A 14,863-nucleotide genomic window follows, 5' to 3' on the forward strand; every position below is an offset into this window, starting at 1 on the left:
AAAATAAACACCGGTATTCGGTATGAACCGGTATCCCGCCCAGCACTAGTGTACAGTATATGTCAGTTCTTGCCACTTTATTCTAAACTTTTCCCATTAGTGATCACCAATCACCTTGAACTCGTCGTCACCTCATCCATGTTTATCGTCTGAAAGGGCTCTCCTTTTTTGACACCTTTATGTACTCGTAGACCCTCCATTGTCCAAGATGCCGTTTCAAGAAGCCTTTATCACCCTTAATGTTATGAGGTGCAAAAGTGTGTTTTATGCTTGATCGAGCCCCGTTCTGCTCAAAGCGGTTCCTGACCTCCCAAAGTCTAAACTGGTTGCTGTGCTTCAAAATCGCTGCTTGCATTTTCACTTGAACCCATATAACATCCTTCATTGGGTAATATAGATGCTGAGGTCTTATATCAAGCTAATTTTGCTGTTGGTGTGACGTTACAATGAAAATGATTGACCCGCTGACTTTTTAATGTGCATGTAATATTTGCATATGCATATGAGCATATATCACGGCTCTTTGATCTGTCTGCTTGACCGTGGGCCGTCTCGGTCCCTGTGCTGCGTGACACAGAGTGGTGATTTAAAAGTCTGGCTGGCGTTCAGCCCTGGAGGGTTCCTCTCCCTCTTAAATCTGCGACCCAAAGATGCTGATTCCCAACGAGAGGGTGACCGCATTAATTTCCACTGATTTAATCATAGTGCTGCAAAAATGACCTGTGACTGGCAAGAGAGCCTGTTCCTCCTTCTCACTGTCACGGGTGCATCTGAGGAGCCACTTCAACAACAAATGCCACAATTTTAATATTCTCAGGTCTCCTCTTATATGCAGAGCTTCTTTTTCCATATCTCAGTCCTATTCATGGGATTCTTGAGACAGAAAACATGCTTTTTCCACCCGTCTTTTTAATTAGTTCAATTCTTTTGTTTGCTTGATGGTTGGTTGGTTTTAGGAATATGATTATACGTTGGCTGCTTCAAATTTCTTTCTTTCTTTCTTTCTTTCTTTCTTTCTTTCTTTCTTTCCTATAATGACATTATAGATTAGATATCATGACCAAACAATATGTTATATTGTGTTATAAAAATAACTGTTAGTTCATGGTACTTAATATATACTGTCATCATTATTATTTGTGTCCCTGGACCACAAAACCAGTCATAAGGGTCAATTTTTTTGAAATTGAGATTTATACATCATCTGAATGAGCTGAATAAATAAGCTTTCCATTGATGTATGGTTTGTTATGATAGGACAATATTTGGCCGAGATACAACTATTTGAATATCTGGAATCTGAGGGTGCAAAAATAAAAAAACCTAAATATTGAGAAACTTGCCTTTAAATCTGTCCAAATGAAGTTCTTAGCAATGCATATTACTAATCAAAAATTAGTAAGTATATCTACGGTAGGAAATTTACAAAATATCTTCATGGAACATGATCTTTACTTAATATCCTAATGATTTTTGGCATAAAAGAAAAATCGATAATTTTGACCCATACAAATATACCCGTGCAACTTAAGACTGGTTTTGTGGTCCAGGGTCACATTTATAACTAGATTGTTTAAAAGTTCTTTAAGGAAGTTGTTTGTTGATGGCTGACAGTGGTAGGGAATAGCTGCACAGTAACTATATTGTGTTTTTACCATTTTAGCTGAAACATTGTATTGACCAATCAGCATCCAGAACCAGTTTTTATAAAACGTTTGAGAGTTTTCACCATGACAAGTGACACAGATGTGTTTCTCTCACAATGTGCTCCACACCTGCATGGACGGGGTAAATTGACAGTGTTATTTTTATAAAGCAACAGCAAATAGAATTAGCCTCTCATTTCCAGCAGTGTAACAAGTTTGTATTTAATTTACAGACTACAAAAGGGACAGAAGAAACACTGAAACACCATCTGGCAGAAGACCATTGCTTGTTGCATGCTGAACTCTCTATACATCTGTTTGTTTTTTTTGACAGTTTTATTCACTTTCTGTGTCTTCATTATTGCATGAACAAGGAAGAGAGTGTTTTAATATAGCAATGCGAGATCGACCTTTTGATGGTTTAATGTTGCATGTAATTTTAGTGGATGTACTGATTTTTGTTGTTTTATTGTTGTTGAAAACAGATTGGCATTACTGTACATCCGTCTCCTCCTTCATCAGTAAAGATACTTTGTGACATTATTTGCATAATTACAGTATGCTCCATTGACATTGAAAACATGATTTGGATGTTAATTTAAATGACCTCAAACACAAAGTTAAAGCGTTTAAAGAGCTTATTACTCAAAATAATCAAACGGCTTCATGGTCGTGAAAACCTAAATTCATTTTTTTCATACAAAATCACAATTTTATCATCACAATGCTATGACTCGATTCTTAAAATATCTCACAATGTTGAATTTATTTTCACAAAAATGACTATTATGAGATTATTCACAAAACACTACAACTTTATTTCCAAATTTTAATCATGGAAATTTGTGAATGTACATTTTTGGTCTAAATATTTTATCTAGATGTTTTTTTTTCCCCTTGCGCTTGCTTGCAAGTCATTGTGATGTCCAATTTGTGAGCCTTTTTTGAAAAACAGATTTCTATTATATTTATTTCCTAACTGGAACAAAAATAATTTTAAATCATTCATCAGAAAATTTGACAATGGTTTTTAAAACAAGTAGAAAAGCCCTAAATTTACCGGTCAAAATGTGAGGAAACCCTGATAAAGAGTCCTAAGGTATACGGGAGTCTGCTTGGAAGAATTGTGCACATTATTGTATTTTTTTTTTGCAAAGTCTGCCACATTGAAAAGTGTAAAGAAAGTCTGAAGAAATTCATAAGTCTTGTGGCAGTGCACACTTTTCCCATGCAGGCTGTTGAACAAAAGCATCCTTGTGTAAGGGGGTGTATGCCTCCACTTTTTCTCTTCTCTCTCTCTCTCCGATCCCCACTTTCATCCCTCTCTCCTCCGATCTCCCAGCTGACAACTGCAACCCCTTCATCTTCCATCTCTCCACCTTTCCTTTTTCTCTCTCTCTTCGCCCTCCTTCTCAAACTATCATACTCTCTCTCTGTCTCCTGCCTCGGGTCTCCTTTTCCAATCAGCACAGAACACACCTGTTTTTTTTGGAGTGTCTCTCTTATTTTTCTCACGCTTGACGGACTGCAGGGGCGAGGAGGGCAGGAAAGAATGGGAAAGAGGAGGCGAAGGAGGAGGAGACGTCTCACCGGGGTTGCAGGACAGATTCCTCTTTTATGAGGAGCGCTTGGTATTCGGGACATGGTCCGGCCTTTAGAGCCCTCGTGATTCATAGCAGAGAGTGTCACGGCCCGTGGCGACGGCTGGACACACTCGGCCTGAGTTTTACAGAGCACGTCACTTTCCCTGCTTTAAAAGCATCTTCGGCAGAGAAGATAAAAAGGTCACCAGTGTTTTAGCTGCCTTCTGAAGATCTAATTGTGCCGCTGACTTTTGTCAGCATTTTGATATGAAAGCTTTTGAAAATGGCAGAACTGCACGAATGTGGATGCATGAAGGTTTTTTTTCTTGAGGTGTGTGTGTGTACGCACAACCTGGTCTCTTTTATTCTCTGCCTGTATTGATTTGCCACCAGGAGAGTATTGAAGATGGTCTTTATTTTTAATTAAAGTTCACAAAGCCCATATTGAGAAGGCTAGCAGGCTTCTGACCCAAGCCTCACTGCATAAGACCTGCGCTTCCTAATGCCAAGATGGGGGAAAAAAACCCATCGATGAGCTCAGGGTGTTGAAATAACCTCTGATTTACGGCCCCCAGAAACTGCAGGGTTTTATCATATTTCCCTACATGAGCTCAGATATTTCTTCTGTCATGCACTGTGCATGTGAAAGTGCACTTTGTGCCGTCACATGGGGGCACTGTTAGGCTGTGCATCGCTGGAAATCAAGCCGTACATCTCAAAATGGTCGCTGCATGCAAACACACACTCTCACACTCTTTTCATCTCCTCCTCTTCACCCTTGTTGCACGAAAAACACATACACGGATTCAGTAGGATTCTGAATGACACCATTTAGAAAGTGCTCTTTTATTATCAAGTGCCATAATGTATGGATTTAGTTCCCCTGCACAGTGGTACGTAGAGGCGATTGGCGGGACTCTTGGTGAAATTGTGGTGGCACTCTGCCTGATGAGTGTGAATGGTGTATAATTGGTCTTTAATGCTAATTCTTTCTCCATGTCAGGCGTACGGGATGTCCGTCCTGCCGCTGAACCTGATTAGAGGCACGCGCAGCATCCTGTATGAGCGGCTGGAGAACACTGAAGACACGGAGGAGGTGGAGCACCAGATAGACAAGCTCAAAGCCAAGGTCTGTTTGTGTGTGTGAACTGAATTCAGATCAGAGCTCTGCTCACTTTATTTAGGATCAACTGCTTGTCTGTTGCTGTCCTTGAGGTCAGTGGTTCTCGACTGGTGGGTCTCGACCCAAAATTGGTCTGAGGGCTGTCAGCAGATGCAAATAAAGAATACAATTTGTATACTACTGTTCAAAAAGTTTGGGATAGTCTTAATACTTTTATTCAGCAAAGATGCATTAAACTGATAAAAAATTACATTGATAAAGATAATGTTTTTGAGCAGCAAATCAGCATATTAGAATGATTTCTGAAGGATCATGTGACTGAAGACTAGAGTAATGGCTGTTGAAAATCACAGGAATAAACACTTTAAAATATATTAAAAAAGAAAATAATTATTTTGAATTATAATAGTATTTATTTTACAATGATATATTTTTGATCTAATAATTGCAGCCTGGGTGAGTGTAAGAGTCTTCTTTCAAAAACATCTTACTGACAACCAAACTATTGGACGGAAGTGTAGTTAAGTAAAATAAAAAAGCTTAAAAGGAAGAAGAAACACTTCCCATATCTTCCTCTATGTTGGTGTCAAAGGTTTTACAGTGTTTTGGGCAAAAAAAATATCTGTCATTTGGTTGAAACTACACAAATTAGGTAGAATCCAACATGGTTAGGTTAGATGACATCCCTTGTCAGTATAAACCATGAACAGAATAGCAAAAACTAAAGGAAAATATGACCTAGACCACACTAAATATTGGTTTACAAACAAACCTGTAGCTGTAACTGTAGATCATTTAATTGAATCACCAAATGCATAAATGTAAACAAGGACAAGCAATGGTTTGTACCAACCTCAGCTTTTTGTGGTAATAATTGGCTGCCATCAAAATTCAAAAGACATTTTGAATTTGAAACCAAATACAATATAAAAACCAGTATGATGTATTTTTATGCAATAAGCAGTTTTGTACCTTTCTCGTCAGTGTGCCGATGGGCGTCCTCTCTCTATGAGAGACCGGAGGAACCTCCAGGATCTTGAAGACAAGTTTCAGGTGCTCCGTCGACAGGGCCGTCACCTTGAGATTGCAGAGAGGAACTGCTGCAATAAAGTGGGCTCAGCTCTCCGTCCCATGAAGGTGTTGAGTTTTACCTCAGATAAACTTTGTTGACTTGTACATGTGCCTTTTGCAGTTTCATCTACTCCTGATTGCTCACATTGATGTGGTTCTGGTTGTGACAGTGTTGCGTGTTTGGCTTTGAATCAGAGGTCATGCAAAAAGAATTCCAATTTTTTTATGATCTTTTTGAAATTACTTTTTGTTAGTGTACTCTCAAAACAAGATTAAAAAAAAAAATCTCAAAGAGACCATCTATTGAAACGAACTCAAAAATGACTGGTTCTGAATATGTACAACTTTCTGATTTCTGATCACATTTATTTTAACAAGGTGGCACAAAATAGTTTTAATTCTTAGGGTGAGAGAAAGACTAAATTATGACAAAACCACTTCAAAAAATAAAAAGCTGATGACTGTAATGAGGATTTTTGGCAAATAAACTTGAATAGACTCAGTAGTTCAGTATCAGTTTTGAAAGAATACAATTTGTTTAACTCATACTTTGGATCAAACATTAAATGCTTCAAATCATAAACAGCTGTCTTCCCACACACCGACACAACTGAATATCCAGAGGTGACGGATCTCTCTGATGGAATAAGAGTGGCATTTGTAAGAGATTTTAAAGTCAAATTATGCCAGATCAAGTTCAGCTCTTTGTGAACTGCAATCATCACCCTGTTGCACCACATTTTATCAGAAGCCATTCAAATGGGTTGTATTTTCTCAAAAGTCATGAAGTCAAAATTGACCCTATTTTCTTCCACAATAAGTGTTCCTGGTCTTTATCAGAATGTGTTTCTGCATCTGAAATAACTTTTCTTTCTTTATTCTGTCAGGGTGTTTTTTTTTTGTGTTAAGGTTAACTGGTAATTTGGTAATTTAATGGCTGTTACCATTCATTTAATGAAAGTTATTGCAATAATAGTAAATAAATGTAGATGCTGTCTGCAAACTCTCATTCAGGTCTGTTTGAATTTTCTTTCACTTGTAAATCCATTACATTATGGAAGTAAAATGGGTTGCAGATGCCATTTCATGTTTACTTAAAAAATTCCATTGGTTTTGCGATAAAATCATCAGAGCACTTGCATAAAGTATGATTTACGTGTTTTATATAAGTTTAGACTTATATATACTTACTATACTGTAACACTTGCTTACCATTTATATTCTTTTCCCTTTTGATGTTTTATTTCAAGCATTTTCATCATCTTGTTCCTAATTAATTGTTCCATTATGTCACTATCCTATCTTGCAAAGTCTATCAAGGGGGAGGTGTGAAGAAAATTAATTTTCCTGGTGACTTTGATGTAAACCGTACATTATGACTTCATTTGAATGCCAACACATATTCCCAAGAATATCAAGAAAACCTTTGGGTTTTATCACCTTGGCACAGATTTTCCAAACTGAGTAACCACTTTGCTAGATGCATTATTTCACCTTATTACTGTGCTTTCGTCCAGCTAATGAAGCCATTTTTTTATTGAATATATAATATTTCTATTTATTTATTTGGCAGCTCTTTTTCGATATGTGTGCTCGCTGGGATTGACCTTGAATGTGTTAAAACCAAATTCTAACATGCTCTAGTAGGACTTTCTTTCTCCTGTGGGACACAAAAAGTGATGTTTAAAGAATATCCTGGCTGTTCACGTGAACTGAGGCTATTAAGCATGAAAATAGCAAAATGTGGTTGAGTAAATGATGACAGAATTTCCATTTTCAGAGAACTGTCTTTTTAAATATACATCTAGTGATGCAAAAACATTGCTGTGATTGTCACAAACATTCTGCACTCCTCTAGCCTATCTTTAAAATGTTTGCTGTATTTCATTCACTTGCTGTTATTCTTTGCATCGTTTCTTCTCCCAGCATGCTCTGCGCCAGAGGGGTTCCTCATTTCTGTCTTTAGCGGCCCACTAGCAGCAGACATGAACATGGCACTCTAATGATAGACTCCAAACTCTATTTATACCTAAACTAGGCTTGAGATTGACTAATTTTCCCCATAAGAGCTTCGGAGGAAATGCATACTGAGAGGAATCTGTCTGCCAAACAGATCTCTCCATAAATCACTGCACCTTGTTTACGTCGCCATGATGCGCTGCGCTTGTTTTAGCTTAGCATATGTCTTTGATTTACAGTGCAAATTTAACGATTTAGTGCAAAGGTCCTCTTCATATTCTCCAAGGGCCATTTTCAGGCTCGATTCGCGCTCCCTGCTGTGAAGTCTCACGTGTAGTTTGTTGTCGCTAACACAACATGTGTACTGATATTCAACACGTTTCAATGCACCTTGCTGTGAGAGCCAATGGCGTTACGTAATAGAGTTGCGTAGAAAGTGAGGCCCAGTGGGTGGTTTGTTAACTGTTGCATGGGTGGTCCAATGGGGCGATTTGATGCGTGTGAGTCCCTGCTGATGAGTTTAGATAAATTCAGCTGTCAGCACAGACTAATAGATCGCGAGGTACATGAGCACACACTTCTATTACCCTTTAATGTGGACCCGGCAGATGTGATTGATTCCATTAAGAGAGCAGGTTAATTTACCTAAATTCTGTATCAGATTGATTGATTAAGTTTGGTTGATTTTAATTATTGTGTTTACCGTTTCATCTGCGGCGGAAATTGGTTCGGAAAATTGAAAGTGGTGTATTGGAGGTGCTTAGGTATTTTAATGAGCCTTCAGAAGATGAAACGCAACACTTACCATGCAAATTGCACATATTTCCTCCCTTTGCGACAAGTAACGAGCACGCTGGATTTATACGTATAGTCGTCACGGTGGTTCGCTTGTAACCGTATAGTTGTAGTAGATGTGCACGCGTGTCAAGAGGTTTGCACATTAGAACCCAGCTGGCCCCGGGAATGACAGCAGTGGCAGGTGGTCGAAAGTCCAATTATAAAATGAAATAAACCTGTTTATGAAGCCTGTGTGAGTGTGATACCTATAGAGGCTTTCATTATCATTCAAAGGATATTAAAAAAATCTCTCCCGTAATGCACTTTCAGACAGTGCACTGATAACGCAGCCCTTGGCAGAGCTCAGAGCAAGGACGATTATGGACTGGGCCAATGTAACCAGGGGCGTCTGACTGCCAGGGGCCTCGAGCAGGCCATTATGGCCAAACATGGGAAAATAAGCCGCTGCAGATGTAAAATTGATATAGATAACAAACAGAGATTGAATGTGTGCACAGTGTGAAATAAACAAAGCAATGAGAGAAGTTAACTGTTTATGTGCCTTCCTCAAGGCAACTAAGCATCCTTAATGCTATGTTGTATAGTTCATTGGTATTTTGGAGATTGTGTTCTATTTTGTGGTACATTGTGTTCTATTTTACTCTTTTTTTGCACTTAAAGGCCCCTTTACACAGCCAATTTAAGGCTGCTCTGTGCCTGCTCAAAGGTCAGTGTGAAGACGCAATGCTGAATCAAAGACTAAATTATGCTTGCTCAGACCCGCCTCAGCCCCTAGTATCAACATATGCGGAACGGCTTGTGCATGCGACAGCGGAAATTACAGATTACCGTTTATAAAGTTTTAAATATTAATATTATTCTTACAAAAACACATCAGTTCGCTACAAGAGGCCTTTATTCACCCCCCGGAGCCATGTGAGGCACTTTTTATTATGGATGGATGCACTTTATTGGACTTCTTTTGGACTGTTGAATGAAAACACCCACCCACTGAAATTATAATGCTTGTAAGAGCCATGACATTTTTTAGTACTCCAATTAGATTCGTCTTAAAGAAGAAAGTCGTATACACCTAGGATGCCTTGAGGGTGAGTAAATCATGGAGTAATTTAAATTTTTGGGTGAACTGTCCCTTTAATCCACTTCTGAGCAGCATTGAACAGTCTATGTGTAGACACCTAAATGCCACTTCAGAAGCACTTCTCTGCAACCTTTAAGTTTAAATTAGGCCTTTTTTAAAGATTTATTTTTGGCATTTTTATGCCTTTAGGACAGGAAGTGAAGTGGGAGAGTGAGTGGGGGATGTGATTGGGAAAAGTCCACAAGCTGAGACTCGAACTCGGGACGCCCGGAGCAAAACGGCGCTACATGTCGGCGTGCTGCCTACGAGGCTATCGACACCGACAAATTTGGCATAATTTTGCCTCTAAAAATGGCCTCATTTCTTTTTTCTGTTTTTATGGGCATGATGTTTCAGTAGATGCTTGTGGAAATGTCTTCTCTAAGGGGAACAATAACACAGGAAAAACATTTTAAACATGTTGACATGTAACCTCAGGTACCTTCCTAAAGGGACTTAAAACAGGCACACGTGAGTTTAGGTAGCTGTGTTTATGCTCTATATTGAAGACTGCTGTTTTGTTGTGTAGCTGAAGGCATGAATAATGAATTGCCTGATGCTGTAACTTTTGTTATTATTAATGTACTCCTTTCTGTAAAGTTAAAGCTCTGGCTGTCACTGTTATTACAGCTATAACTGCAAGCTTTTATTATTGGTATTACAGCAACAGCTTGAGACATAAATTCCTAATATATGCTTAGAATAGCTCCAGCTGTGTTTTTAACCACAAAGCGTAATTCTAGCATCACTAATAACTCGCAGTCATTCATTTGAATTAGTTATCGATTATGTCTCGAAGGCGGATTCACGCTCATTTACAAATCTATGTTCTCGCTACAGTTCACAATCTGTCATATTGTTCTTGAGGGAAATGTGTGTTTAATGCGAATGGCACTTGCTTTTGTGAATATTCGTTAGGAGTCAGAATTGGTATTAGCATTGTTTGGTCTAAACATTGCCTGTAATGTAATCATTATATAAAACAATGTTAGCAGCATAAATGTGAAATATGTATTCTGTATTATTATAGAAGACTGCTCTCAAAATTAGAGACAGGCAGACAGATGGGTATAGATGTGTCCATCTTATATGTCTCTCTCGTTATAAGTATTTTCTGCTTGTTCTAAATTAGTTTTTTCGTCTTTTTTCTTTTTGCCACCTCTTTTCCTTTGTTTTGTGAAAATCTGGAGTGATTACTGCACACGTCAGGGTTTTGTTTACTCCCTCAAGTCAAGCAGACGTGAGCTCCGGGAGGCCAGTCAAAGGCAGCCGTTCAGTCTGGCATATTGGTTTTGTTTTGCTTTGTGGGCTGTGAGTGTTTGTGCCGCCGTCTTTGTTCATTTACTCTTTCCTCTGCAGTTCAGTCTGTTCCTTATTTAGAGAGCTTGTGACCACATCGTCCATATTACTCTTGGTGACTGTCAGTCTGAGGTGGGTCGCACCATATGGCCATGTGTAAAAAATGACACGACCTCTGGGTTAGACATGATGGACCAATAGGGAGTTTCAGTCCTTTGCACAAAAATGTGGTGCTGAAGTGTGTATTTTTTCATACTAATATATGTGTGTTTGTAAATTAGTGTTGAGGAGTAACTAAGTAGTAGAAATTTAATGAATCACTTTGTTCAGACGGGGCATTTCAATGAACTGCTTCAAAAGAATCAATTCACTAATTCCTTTAAAGGGATAGTTCCCTCTAAAATAAATGTTTTTGTCATCATTTGCTCACCCTCATTTCACACCAAACCCACGTGATTTTCTTTTTATTCAGAATTGAAGAAGAACATCCAGGCAACTCTTTTCAGTATTATGAGAGTAAATAAGGACTGGGGCTGTCTTTAATGAATCAGTTTGTTCAGACGGGGCATTTCAATGAACTGTTTCAAAAGAATCAATTCACTAATTCCTTTAAAGGGATAGTTCCCTCTAAAATAAATTTTTTTGTCATCATTTGCTCACCCTCATTTCACACCAAACCCACGTGATTTTCTTTTTATTCAGAATTGAAGAAGAACATCCAGGCAACTCTTTTCAGTATTATGAGAGTAAATAAGGACTGGGGCTGTCAAGCTTCACAGTGACAAAAAACACAATAAAATTCATCCATATGACTCATGCACTATATTCCAAGTCTTCTAAAGCTATACGATACTTTGTGTGAAGAACTATCCGATATCTTCATATGACTTCAGAAGACTTGGAATATAGTGCATAAGTCATGTGGACTAGTTTTTATGGTACTTTTATGCCTTTTGTGAAGCTTTTCCATTTTTTCTGCTCGTTTCCTATTCAGAATAATTGCATAGAAACGAGCAACCAGTGAATTATTTATCGTTCATAGTGGAAGAAAAAAGTCATATGGGTTTAGAATGGATCAGTAATTTTTTATTTAAATTTTTTTTTTTATGAACTAAATGTATTTTATAGCATAATGAATGTTTAGAATGTGTAGTTATTAATGTCTGTTTGTCATTGTTATTTTCAATTAATTTTTCAATCAATTAAAATATTGCTATTTTAAATAAATAATAGGAAAAATGTTAGTTTTATAATAAAACATTTAATTTATTTTAAATCTTTGCATATCTCTATGGTATTTTCTTTTTTGGAAGAAATGTATACTTTTATTCAGCAAGGACACATTACATTAATCAGAAGTAACATTAAAGACTTTTACATTGTTACAAAATATTTCCATCTCAAATAAATGTTTTTCTTTTGTTCTTTCTATTCATTAAAATAAATCCTGAAAAACTAAGCAGCACATTTTGTTTTTTAATCTGTCATGTATTTTTGTGTGTTTTCTGTGGTTGTGTCTTGTGATTTTGTGATATTTCAATAAGGATAGTTTCTAAAATAAAGTGACTAAACTTTTAAAGTAGTTTGTCCAACACGTTTGTAACTTTGTCTCTTTTTGGTCTTGTCAGATCTTGCTCGGGGTCTTCTTCATCCTGGTGGCTCTTTTGTTCTTCGTGACCTTGTTTATTTCTAAGTAAGTTCCATTAACCGGTATGAAATGTCACTCTGATGACAGATTCTACCCCACTGTTTTTCTTACATTCACACATTACGAACAAATGACTGAAAAGGCCCAGGAAGGATGGCGTCCCTTCAGAGCACAGTGCATTTCAGGGACACTTTGATTCAGTGCTGGAGTTACCATAAATCTGTTGTTCTTGTACACACACATTCATCAACACCTGCAGCGCTCTAAATTATCTCATACTTACAATAATGTAGCATCATTCTATAGCAGACCATGGAGAACTGTAGTTAATGATGTTTTTAATTCAGTCTCTTATGTGATGATGCTGTTAAATGTGTTTGTCTTGCAGTCTGGATAAAGCTTTACATTCAGCTGGTATCAGCACTGGATTTATCATCTTTGGGACCAACCTAACCAACCCTCTTAATGAGCTACTGCTGGCGCTGCAACCGGTGAGCAGCCTTCTCTTTTTCTTTCGTCACGTTACGTTTGTGTCCTCGACATGAGTGCTAGTGACAGTTGTGTGCAACCAGAGCTGTGTAATGACTTGGGAGGAGAAAGTACCAGAATGGAAAGCATGGTTCACTTTGGTTTTACTACGAAACTTATCAGCAGAACAGCACTTGCTTGTGCCTGTTGCAAGAGATGTGAAGAATGCGATCTGCTCTCCGTAGGCAATTTCTGCCAGGACAAGCAGCAGCATTCTGTAATTGGCAAGAGCACACTGTCAATCAAAAGTTTGGACACACCTACTCATTCCTTATTATTGCTATTTCCTTCATATTTGAATGTTTCTTGATATTTGAATGAAAAACTGTAAAATAGAAAAAAATTAAAGCATGATAATTATGTAGTGGCCAATCAATTTTAAATAAACTGATGAAGGGCATCATGTGATGCTTTTAAAGCAGTATTGAAGAGTTTCATGTGCCCTTGTTGGCTGCTGTTCTTCTTCAACTTTGTAATATGTAGTAGTAATAATAATAATAATAATACGTTTTCCAACAAAAATTTCCAACAAAAAAAAGGATTTAAAATGTTGTTTTCTTAAGAAATTCATGATTCATCTTTCAAAAGTTTGGAGTTAGTAATATTTTAATGTTTTTGATAGGCTGTTATTATTATAATAATTAAAATATTATTACAATTTAAAATTATTTTTTTTCTATTTTAATATTTTTAAAATGTAATTTATTCCTTTGATGCAAAGCTGAATTTTCAGCAGCCATTACTCCAGGTTTCTTTGAATCTTCAGAAATCATTTTAATGTTCTGATTTGATACTCAAGAAACATATTTATTTTTGTCAATGTTTAAAATCAATATTTTTTGCAGAAACTGGGATGCATTCTTTGACGAATACAAAGTTCAAAGTAGGGCTGGGCGATATAGCTAAAAAATTTATCAGCGATATAATGTTTCATATCGTTCGGTATCGATAATTATTGATCTTTTTTATAACCTTTTTTAAAACAAAGAGCAATAGAAAAAAATGTTTAAATTTAACTACTGTATTTTTAAATTAACCCAATTTATTGAGACAAACAACAAATATTTTTTGTTTTAACAATCAAACACAAAATAAAAATTAATAAAATATCTAATTTCTAATGTTTTATATGCAGATTAAATAGGAGGGCGCAATGAACAAAATAATGCAGCACATTTAAATTGTCAACGCAAGGAAGTAACTCTATAAAAAAACGTACATTTCGTCTAAATTAACTCATAAAAATCAAATATAATTTCGTAAATTGCATAAACAATTATTAACAAAACAGCATCATTATCTATGCATTGCTTAATCCAAAGAGCTGAATCACAATTCACACAGATTGCATTTAAAACATATGAGACGCAGTGAAAAGGAATAAACCTCCACAAATCCGTGACGTGTTTTCTAAAAGTTTAAACTGTGCATGGCTTTCTAAACATCTCTTGTGAGACGCGAGTGCAGCAGTCATATTTGTCCGACTAAAAAAATGCGCTGAATATGCGTTCTGTGTGAATGGCTTGGTTTCGGTTTTAACCTAATCAAGATCTTCTCCGCATTGAGCTTCAAAATTTCTCGAATATTTTGAATGAATAACGCGCGTCTCGTGGGCTAGACTAACAAAACATTAAAATGCAACAACGTCACTTACATCATCACCGCATCTCGCGCGCCACTGATGACGCTCCCTGATACACACCTAACATTCCAAATGTTTATTTTAAATTCGACTAATATGCATTCTTTATTTACAATCTCCTCATCACAGGCAGGCACAGCACTCAATTCAGCATGTGTTCGTGTTTGTGCAAACACAAAATAAAAATTAATAAAATATCTAATTTCTAATGTTTTATATGCAGATTAAATAGGAGGGCGCAATGAACAAAATAATGCAGCACATTTAAATTGTCAACGCAAGGAAGTAACTCTATAAAAAAACGTACATTTCGTCTAAATTAACTCATAAAAATCAAATATAATTTCGTAAATTGCATAAACAATTATTAACAAAACAGCATCATGTATTTATGTATTGCTTAATCCAAAGAGCCGCAGCACCATTCACACAGACTGCATTTAAAA

At 36.9% G+C, this 14,863-nt stretch overlaps 1 protein-coding gene across 1 annotated transcript in view; it reads left to right on the forward strand.

Annotated features, from left to right (window-relative positions):
- Window positions 1–14,863, forward strand: part of lmbrd1 (LMBR1 domain containing 1) — a 107,966-nt gene that overhangs the window by 50,166 nt on the left and 42,937 nt on the right. Inside the window, exons 8-11 of the mRNA XM_016456540.1 lie at window positions 4,233–4,358; window positions 5,337–5,489; window positions 12,228–12,292; window positions 12,636–12,738. Coding sequence (XP_016312026.1) covers window positions 4,233–4,358; window positions 5,337–5,489; window positions 12,228–12,292; window positions 12,636–12,738 — 447 coding nt within the window. The remainder of the gene's footprint in view (window positions 1–4,232; window positions 4,359–5,336; window positions 5,490–12,227; window positions 12,293–12,635; window positions 12,739–14,863) is intronic.

The sequence above is a fragment of the Sinocyclocheilus anshuiensis genome, unplaced genomic scaffold, assembly GCF_001515605.1.
Source record: "Sinocyclocheilus anshuiensis isolate Anshui unplaced genomic scaffold, SAMN03320099.WGS_v1.1 scaffold407, whole genome shotgun sequence".
Classification (NCBI taxonomy): Eukaryota; Metazoa; Chordata; class Actinopteri; order Cypriniformes; family Cyprinidae; genus Sinocyclocheilus; species Sinocyclocheilus anshuiensis.